The sequence below is a fragment of the Alosa sapidissima genome, chromosome 1 (genome assembly GCF_018492685.1).
Source record: "Alosa sapidissima isolate fAloSap1 chromosome 1, fAloSap1.pri, whole genome shotgun sequence".
NCBI classification, from domain to species: domain Eukaryota; kingdom Metazoa; phylum Chordata; class Actinopteri; order Clupeiformes; family Clupeidae; genus Alosa; species Alosa sapidissima.
This window is the reverse complement of record NC_055957.1, coordinates 32,163,870-32,174,677: the sequence shown is the minus strand read 5'-3', so window position 1 is coordinate 32,174,677 and position 10,808 is coordinate 32,163,870. Positions and strand designations below refer to the sequence as shown.

The window sequence follows — 10,808 nt, the reverse complement described above, 5'->3', positions numbered from 1 at the left end:
GACCCAATTTGTTTGTCAATCACTGCATGTACTGTCACATGATTCGTGTGTGTCATGAAATTACAAGGTTGTTGTGGTATTTGTGATTTCAGCTCGCTTCCTTGTACACGTTCACTGGTGTTCAGAGGCCACCTGTGTTGAGACACACACACACACACACACACACACACACACACACACACACAAGTGTGTGCGTGTGTCGACACAGTTGTTAAACTGGGGGGAACACTTTGCAGCTATGATAAGTTAAGTTGCTCATTTAACATTTTTGCACAAGATCCAAAGTTCAAGGAAGTATATCAAACGTTTCACAGTGGTTTCTCCCCTGGTATTTACCACGCAAGTGACTTATGTTCAAGTGCTTCCTGCTGAACTGTGCTCAGTATGTGCGTGGCAGAGACAGAGAGAACAACGGTCTACCAATGTCATAGTGATTATTCTTTATTTTGTGCCCTCAAAGTGACAGAACTTCCTTGTTGAGAATTTTGTGTCATTGATAGGAGGGACTGCTGCCATGAAGTAAGGACATGCATTTTCTCTCTTACATATTTCAATAATGTTTTCTCTAGCTCTGTGCCATTTTTTATCATGTTAATTGCTTATTACTTTTAACTAGGTGCCAAAAGAGTTCCCTTTTCTTCCAAAGGGGAAGGTGACTTTCAGAATTTTGTAATACTGGCATCGTTAAGATTGTCCTTGTACGTGGTACTGCTGTCACAATGCGCTGCTTAACTATGCAAAGAGCTCTTTGGAGTCAATTATTAACACATTCTGTGTCCACTGTTTTGTTTTCCTTCATTCCTGTCATGTGAATACAGTAGACTGCTCACCAATAACCAGTAATCAGTGATATAGTTTACTACATGATTACATTATTTTGAGTAAATGTAATGTATGATAAATATAAAAATTCCTCAGGTCTGCCATGTGAAGCATTTGAAATTGTGGAAAGACTGTGATAAATTTTAAACTATGAAAGTACCCATTCTGATGTTATGTGTGAGAATATCCGTGATTTTTCACATCAATCTCTGTTTCTCAAGGCCCCCATGTTCATGCCCCCAGAGTGTAGCACTGTAGCTGTTGGCTTCAACCATGGGCGGATTGATGGGATTTCCTGTATTCTGGTGCATTTTGGGGATGGCCAATACTAAAGTCAATCAGATTCATAGCCTACATTCTGATTTGTTGATATTGAGGCAATGATTCCATGCAAAGGCTTGGGCTTCAGGGCCCCCTGACCCCTTGGGCCCGTTAGGCCCGTGCAGTAATACATCCCTGGCTGCAGCAACTCGAGCTAGGTAGAACTGAGTGTTTTCATTTTTTTTCCGTACCGACAGTAGGCTACCGGGTGACCTCGAGAAACAGAGATCTGTGTGGAAAAATTGTTAGAATTCTCCTTCAAGATCCACGCCAGAGCTGAAATGGTTACACAAACTCATGTGTGTTTGTCATGCCATTCTGTAGCCTTGCAGACCTACATGTAGTAGTTTGAGTATGCAGAATATTGAGCATAGATAGTTTGAGTCAATGTAGTGAGTAGAAGCATCATCAAAATAGGAGAACAAAGTGGAAAATACTTTCTTGGTTATTTTCAATTTCTCTACGGTCACTTGAGTGATGCTTGTGGGATTGCAGTCATATTTGAACATCACTATTATGCACAATGGCTGACATTGCTGATTATATTTACATATTTGAGATGAATGACACAAACTAGTATATATACAGTTTGGCATGCCCATTTGGACAGATAGAGATATGTTGAGCTATGAACAGATACATAGGTGTAGATACAGAAGGCCTATTGCATTTGTTTTATTGCAACCATCTGTAATAGGAAGTATTTCCAACTTCTCTTTTAGTAATGCTACTACATTGTTTTAATTCTGTGGTACAATCCACAAGATCAGTGCAATTATTTTAATTTCAACATACCGGTAAGAGACATATCAATAACAGTTGTGTTGGTGCATCTGTTGGGGAAGTAATGGCTCTGACAAAGCAAAAATGTGAAATTGCTCAAATAATGTCAAAGGATGTCGTCCTGCTCTGGCACACAAGAATAAATATCTTGACATGCACGACTGGCTGTATTATCAGCTGAGTACCAATGTTATCATAACCTACTGGAATAGGTTCACTAAACTCACACATGCAAGGCCATTTGAGGACTGTACCAGAAATACAACTCTGAACACATCAACAGCAACACTCTGATCACATCCAATTTCATGTTTGGGATTAGCAACAACAATGCGACAGAATCACCATGCAAGATGTGGGTTCCATTTATTAGCAATCCCATTTTGAAGTGGCAGTCAAAGTGTTTGATTCTTCCTACTTAAAGATGTCTGTGTAGTGGGATATTACATTTCAAACTGAGGACAAAGCAAAAGAAAACAAAACCTTGTTTCTCTGACTTTGTGGGGTTTATTCATTTTCATTGATTGGGTCTGTTCTCCTCATTGTATGCACAATTGTGAGAATACTTTCACATATTGTAATGCATTGTTTTTTTTTTTTCATTTTTAACAGTGAAACCTGGAATTGTACTGTCAACAGCACAGATGTTCTGCCAGATCGGTACAGGTACACCTTACTGGCCATGTACACCGTGATCTTTGTTGTCGGCATCAGCAGTATCGCACTCATGATTGATACGCTGAAGTCCAGCGGGCGATCGGTCACCACCATGGCAGTGCTCAACTTGATAGCCGCACACATACTGTTCCTGCTGACTGTGCCCTTCCGCATATACTTCTACATCTGCTGCCACTGGGATTTGGGCAGCGGGTTTTGCAAGTTGATCAGCGCGATGATCCATGCGCACATTTACATTGTCTTCATATTCTACATCATCATCCTGGTCGTGCGGTACATCACCTTCTTCAGCCGGAGGGACAGACTGGAGTTCTACAGGCGAGTCCACGCTCTGGCGGCCAGTGTGGCGATATGGGTGGTCATCCTGGTAGTCATTTTTCCGGTGACTTTAGTAGAGTATGGCTCAGACACAAAAAAAGAAAAATACCAGTGCTTTGACTATGGAAATGCTTTGCGTGGCAAGGGAGTCGCCATTATAAACTACCTTCTTTGTGCCGTGCTGCTGCTGGTGACTTCCTTGCTCCTGGCTGTCCAGCTTTGGATACTGGGGATGATCTACAAAAAATATGGCAACACAGCACTGAGTCACCAGGAGTTCTGGGCTCAGGTGAAAAGCCTGTGCTTTGTAATGGTCATATTAATTTGTTTTGCCCCTTACCATGCTTTCCGGATTTATTATGTGACCATTATATTCTCGGAGGCTGATTCCCATCTGGAGCTGCAGTGGAATAATGAGATTTTTCTGGCTGTGACAGCCTTCAGCTGTTGGGATATGCTCATTTTTGTTAACACAAAGCGTTGGAGCAGCATTCAGTCTCGATGTGCTATTTGTCGGTAGAGTGGCTAGAATGCATACTTTGATAGTTCCTCTAAGATGCATTAGCAGTAAGGAGCAAAAGCTGTACTGTTATTGGTGCCACAGCTACTGTCCCACGCCACTCGCCAATACGGTCATGTGCCATGTCTACTGTCCCACGCCACTCGCCAATACGGTCATGTGCCATGTCTACTGTCCCACGCCACTCGCCAATACGGTCATGTGCCATGTCTACTGTCCCGTGCCACTCGCCAATACGGTCTTGTGCCATTTGTCTACTGTCCCATGCCACTTGCCTAGGCTGGGTGAACCCTGCCTGATCTGACGGCAATTTCTTTTTTGCCCTGCAGCTCAGGCAGGCAAACCTGTGCATCTTTTTCTGCTGCTTCCGTTACAATTTTGCCGGCGCGCTATTGGCAGGTTCAAAACGATGACGATAGCGGGAGAGCCTGGAGTTTTCGCGTCGCTCTGCAAACGTCACCCGGTTCGTTGGTCAGACTGGTGAATGACTATTCAATTGCGCACATTTCATTTCATGAGTCATTTGAACTATGCCTGTTGATCACGCCTCTTGTGCAGTAGAAAATACATAGTGGACTCCCCAGACCAATATTCAATCTTAAAAGATTGAGCTCGGTCTGGTGAAAGCCAGACTACCACTTGCCTACTGTCCCAGCTGTTCTATGGGTTAAGGTAGAGTTAGGGCGCGAGACAGTAGGCGAGTGGCATGGGATAGTGGCGCAGTACAGTAGGCGAGTGCCACAGTACAGTGTCGTGGGACAGTTGTCAAGTGACACGGGACAGTGGCGTGGGACAGTGGCATGGGATAGTGGCGCAAACCACCAGCAACAGTACAGTACAATATTTGCTTCTACTACCTAGTATACCCAAGATGGTATATTAGGTAAAATGACATTTTACATTCAGTTGGTAGGCTACTTTAGTGTAGTTTAACAAACTCAAAACAAACAGACTGCAAATAGTGATCAACTTGTGCTGATTTGGAGTGTCAAAGTTCAATCTAGATTAAACCACACCATCAAAGAACAACATCTCAAATTGATTGTGAGGAATTCCTTGCAATGGGTTTCATATTTTATCCCTTCTCATTGTGAATGCTCTATACTCTCTGATGGGAGTCTATTTTTGAACAATGGCATGACATAACATACAGTAATGCCACGTCTGTCCTGTCTGTGTCTTCTGAATGGACCCTAAGTCTGGCAATAATGTTGATAATTATGATGATAAAGATAACAAATTGAGGTTGGCTAAAATGAGGAGATGATCTGTAGAAATCAAGTACAGTATATCGTCAGTAGTTACATGTTTGCCTTTGTCCAAATCTCAATCCAGTTATTCTGCATGCTGGGCACATATAGACAGCATTACCAATTAGATATTAGATTTCTGAGAGTAATTAAGAAAAATGAATTGTTTACATTTTCTGTATTGTAACATTTCTGTCATTCTGTCAAGTATAAAACAAAATGGTTGCTTTTCTGGTGCTTTACAAGTGGAACATTTATATAAACATATAAAAGAATTTACTTTCTCTGACAGGCCAGATAAATAGTTTTTCAAGTATTTAATGCTGCTTGTTTCATTTTGTAGACCGTTTCTCTGTTGCTTTTAGGAGCTAAAAGCAGTTCAAACTAACTGATGCTTGCTATCCATTATATAGTAGTCCTCCTTTCCATAAGTGTTCCATTGTGTCTTATTTCAAATACTGTATATCACACAAATGTAACACACACACACACACACATACACACACACACTTTGTGTAATCTAGAATGGGAACAAATGGTTAAATGGTTCAGTGCAATTTTATTGAAGTGATAAATGGAGTTTCATTAAACTGATGAACACCTGCACTTAACTCTTTTTGTGCGTTTGGTGATGATTACACTACAATAACATGAAATAGTAACGACTACCTCACCATCCAGTGAATAACACTTTTAAACAAAATGATAGGTTGAAAAGAAGTATTCCACATCATTAATGTTACTAGGATTAACTTGTTTGGCGGAAATGATTGAACTAAGACTTAGATATAATATTTTCTTTTTCAAAAGTGATCAAAATGAAATATAGTGATAAAGAGAACCTGGAGGTGGTTGCATAAGTAGAATAAGTCTGTGATGTAGTATAGCTGCTGAATCGTTCCCATAGCCTATGCCCAAGATCATTGCTTTTGTTTATCTCTCCCTGCTACACTGAGCACCACTTTAGTAGTGTGCAGCTGGTGAACTTGATCTGTGGCACCCCGTGCCAGATAACTCCCCCAGAAAACTATTACCACCCAGTTGAATACACGGGGAAATAGCCTCAGTCACTTCCTGTTCGTTTGGTAAATCTCCTCTCTACCTCTCAGTCTGTAAAAGGATAGGCCCTATATGCCCATGGCCGCGCCCTTCTAGTCCGTGGGGCTTCATGGGTAAGGTGGCAGTTGCCAAAGATGTGACAGCTTATCTTCTCTCGTTGTCAGGTCGGCCATGTTCGGGGCTGTCATCGGTAGATGAGCCTCTGCGTTTGCCAGGGCCATTTCCTTCACCTGTACAGTACAAAACAAGACCAATTAAGACTATATCCAATGCATCTGTTGGAATTGTCTGCAAGTTTATAATACACAAAAAATTCATCAAACTGTGTATGAAATAAAGTGACAGTAACTGTGACAATTTCTCAGTTGTCCTTCACATTTGACCAGTCCATTCACATTTGATGGAGGTAGTGACAGTGACTTGCCCCTTTTCATCTGGTAAAAAGTCCCATTGATAATACTTCCACAAGATGATCTCCCTGGCAGTGCAGTGCTGTCCCTCAGGAACCTACCCGCTTTGCTGACACTGAGGTCTGAGAAGGTGAGGGCCAGATCCCTCTGGTTAGAGTCATCAGGGCTCTGGAGGATGTCATGCAGAGCATTCCGCCTCCCAGTTCTTCCTGAAGCGAGGAAGTCGGCATACGTCGCTTCAACATCAGTCATTGCTCGTGGATGCTCGCATGCTGTTTACACTTGCTGTTGGAACAAAAGCAAGGGAGAATGGGTAAGATGGTGTAGCTGACGGAGGATCAGGAAAAGACCGCTTTCCTTTGTCACATTACAATAGCCTACTTTCATATTACACTTCGTATGGCTACAAAAAAATGTGGCATAGCCTAACTGCTAAAGTATGGCAGTGGTTGTATCCTAAATGTTTTCCTAACAAAGTTTGGGAGGATCCCATAGACATGATTGACAACCTTGACAATCACCCTAGCCTACTATACTTCGGTTTCTAAGATGTAAACCTTTTTTTCCCATGCACGTCACACGCTCCAGCGTTCCAAAGCACCCCATCTCTCCATTCCCCTCCATTTCACTAGTAGTAGTAGTTAGCAGTTCACATAAGACCCATAATTATCTATTTGGGATATCAGGCATCACTCGGAAGCGATCTACGCTATTAGTATCCCAGGACCATGGTCAGCAGCTACCAAGCCAAGCATGCATCTCAGCATCAAGCATTCCGATGGGTGAAAGTTGACCAGGCTAATTCTCCAGATGCAGCAGCTTGGAGTAGTTTGTTATTTTATCCCTTATGCAAATAATGCAATAATAAATAATATACTCAATATGTTCAAAGACAAAAATGCAAAGGTTTATCTCAATGGATATTCGTTCAGCAATAGCCTACTGTATGGCTATTCCTCTGCAGATGCAGGTTCCGTCTAGCATCTGGAGATAGTTTCGCTGTAGCCTACACAGAAATATAATCACATGAAAAACTAGGCTACATGACTACAACATTATTCTTCCTTTTTACCGTATATTTGATTCGTCGTTCTTACCGGGTATTTCAGCGAATCCATCCTTTCCAGTAGCCTAGTCGTTTCAATAATCAACAGCGACTGTGTGTGTCTATAAAAAAGATAACGATATCTCTGTACCGTCGACCATTACACATTTTTCACTAGGCTTCTGAAAGACGGCGATAGGAACCGAGTCGGCTATGCTGTTTTCATCATGTATTGGAATAAATTATTTAACAGATTAGACCAAGTGTAACATCGGCCGCGTATTTCGTGCGACTGCGTAATGGCGGTTAGGTTTTTTATTTATTTATTTTATCTTCGTCATGGTAAAGCAGATATGCGGAGTCATATGGCAGCAAACTAGGCCTATGCTATAATGTCTGACACAATAGCAAACACATAAGCACTCATCAAATCTGTTTTGAGCCATGATCTACTGTAGGCCTATTTAAAATGAACCAAAAACAGTAGGCTACCTGCATATGCTTTTAACGCATCATGCAGGTCTACTTGAGCCGACGGAGTCAGGTGAAGAATTCAACAAATTCTAGCCCTACTTCTGTAGCTATTCCCAGGTAAAGGACAGGATTTTGGTTTTGGGTTAATCGGTCACCACTTTAAAATGCTGACATCATATATTTAGCCTACGGTAAAGGGTGAGTCCCCTTGAAACAGATTTGTGTTTGGCGATGCAGTTACCAATGATCTCCGGAGGGTAGTGCAATGTTGCTTCTTTATCTGCGAAAGTCGCAATAGAAGTAGACCCTAGTATAGGTCCATCAAATTCTTTGTTTTGGTAGGCTAATAATGCCTCTTCCCATTCTATTTTAGGCTAAGCTTCATGTAAGATTTTAAACATGACTATGTTTATTATTATTCTTTCAAGTATAAATACTGTATTTTTGTTTTTTGAAAATACTCAAAATACTTTTGAGCATGGAACCACCTTGCAAATCAACTTTATTTTTTTTATCCCAAACATTTAACCTAATAAGGATAAAATGTCTACATGTCATTGGGCAGTTAAGCACAACAAATATTATTTAAATAATAAAAAATGTATACAATTTGGCCCCTGTGCTACCAAATAGTACTGTATGCAAGTTCATGTAGTGTGATCAGAATTTGGGTAGTCATAATTAAGAATCATTCAAGAATTTACATTTAGCCACTCAGATGACGCTTTTATCCAAAGTGACTGGCAGAGCTTTCAATTAAAACCACATAATCATCAATAGGCCAAAAACGAATGTAACAGGGTGATACATAGGAAGGGCCAAGGGGCCAATCACAGCAGCCTGACTACGCCACCCTGAAGCCTAATGCGTCAGGGAATCTTTAAGAGATCGTACCTCTTTCAGGTTCGTAACTACATAGTGGAGACATGAATTCCAGGAAAACAATATTTATTAAGACAAAGGTTGGGAAGTGGAGATCTGAGGGTGGCAACTATGGAAGTTCACACCAATGCCATGCAAGCATAAAGGTTCACCTGTTACACAGCACAGGTACACAGTAAAGCTACAAGAAATACACCAAAAACATCACACGTGCTTAAACTAGACCCCCCTCAGAGCCACCTCCCTACTAAATAAAGATGAAAGTTACACAAACAATAGGACAAGACAAACAAAACAAAACCCAAACATAACAAATAACCAAAGCAAAACCAAGACAAGACAAGACAAGACAAGACAGCAGCACGACCCATGTTACCCCACCAGCATGACTATGCTGCCTAATAGAACAAAACACAGAAGATTAAACAATGAAAACACCACAATATACATAACAAAAAAAACACAAATGTCTATGGGGAGACAGCATACCTGACAGTAGCAAAGACAGGGGCTACACCAGTGGAGTCTACATTGCTACTGGCTGCTGCCACTCCACTGGTGCCAGATTGATTAATTGCCTAAGCCCATGCCCTGCCCCCTTCATTAGCACTGGCAGGTGCTATTGGAAATAGCAGGCAGAGAAGGTCTACCTGCTACACATAGATAGATAGATAGATAGATAGATAGATAGATACTTTATTGATCCCCAAGGGGAAATTCAAGGTCTCAGTAGCATACAGACATCACACACAACATGCACTTACAGCATGGTAAATATAAGTATAAACATATAACCAAACTCCACTGTACAATAGAGACAGTAGAAGATAAGAAAAACGAACAAAACTAAATACTAAATATACTAAATTAAATTAAAAAAATCCACAGTGTGCTTGAGGGCATGAGCAAGAGCATGAAGCATGAGACGCTTGCAGTGACAGGGCCAGGACTGGCCTGTAGTTCTGTGTGCATGGTGAGGTGCTCAAGAGAGTGAGTGACATGGTGAAGGTGCAAAAAGTAGTCCAACGGTAGTCCTGTAGTTATGTGTGCATGGTAAGGTGCTCAAGAGAGTGACATGGTGAAGGTGCAAAAAGTAGTCCAACAGTAGTCCAACAGAGCAACAGTGCAAAAATAAGGTCTAGAGACCAGCATAAATAATAAGGACAAATAAGAGAGTAAAGTATAATGTAGACAAGGTAATATAAATGTGGGTTTAGTACAATACCTGCACTCAAGGTTTCTTATTCAATTCAAGTGCAGAACTGAACAAGATAATCATATGATATCTTGAAATTCCAGCAGGCTATGGAGAAATTTCATGTGCCTAAATATCTTCAACCTCAAGTAGGCCTTGAGGCTAATAAGGAAATAGAATTGCTAATTAGACCAATGAACTTCTCCCCAAATTTGGAATTTAGAAAGGGATTGTTACAAGAAAGTGAATTCAAACACCCAACAAGATGTGATTGTGGTTTATTGAGATATTTGTCATTTTTTTTCCATTAAGAATTGGCATAGAGGCAATTGGGCTGGTTGCCTTTGTCAGTGCCCTTTGCTTTAAAAATTTGCACAGGTAAACTTGGTCGTCTTTACTTGTGTAACCTACGTCTTCACACAAGGAGTTCACACCAGGGCTGACGCTTCAGCAACAATAGTGCATGTAGCCTTTTTATTCGCTTTATTCACTGGACGGCCATGTGTAAATCAAAATGAGGCTATGGGGTACACTGACTATCATTAAGGCGTTCTCACCACCTACTGGTGGATACATAGAACACAACAGTGAAACAGTTTGCGTACCCCTAGCCTCGTTTTGGTTTACAATGGCCACAGAGTGAATAAGGCGAATTGAGATGATTTCAGTTCAAAACAATGGCAAAACAATATGCATGGGATTAATGCAACACTGAGGATGCTTTCACACTGGGTCTGTTTGTACCCGAGTGCAATTATGCCCCCCTAGCCCTGCCCAGCTGGTTCACATAACATTTTTGTTTTTGTGGACTTGTATATCATAAACATCACTTTTTTTTTTACCAATATTGCTTGGCAACATTGCAAAAACACCAGTTTATTTCCTGGTTTTGGAGCAGATAACATTCAAACTGCATCGGAGTTCTAACAAACCGTACCCCAGACCACTGTTTTATAGGGGCCCTGGTACGGACTCGGGTTCGGTAGACTGTACTCACATTAGCATAAATCACAGAACCCTCAGTCCAAACAAAGTCGGGTCTGGACCAAAC

General features: G+C 41.2%; 1 protein-coding gene across 1 annotated transcript; it reads left to right on the top strand.

The window, feature by feature from the left end:
• Nucleotides 1-203: 203 nt before the first annotated feature.
• On the top strand, nucleotides 204-5,266 carry LOC121724222 (probable G-protein coupled receptor 141). The gene is made up of 2 exons (XM_042110623.1): nucleotides 204-519; nucleotides 2,539-5,266. Exons 1-2 carry the CDS (start codon nucleotides 515-517, stop codon nucleotides 3,440-3,442), a joined length of 909 nt encoding a protein of 302 aa, XP_041966557.1. The 5' UTR covers nucleotides 204-514; the 3' UTR covers nucleotides 3,443-5,266.
• Nucleotides 5,267-10,808: the final 5,542 nt, after the last annotated feature.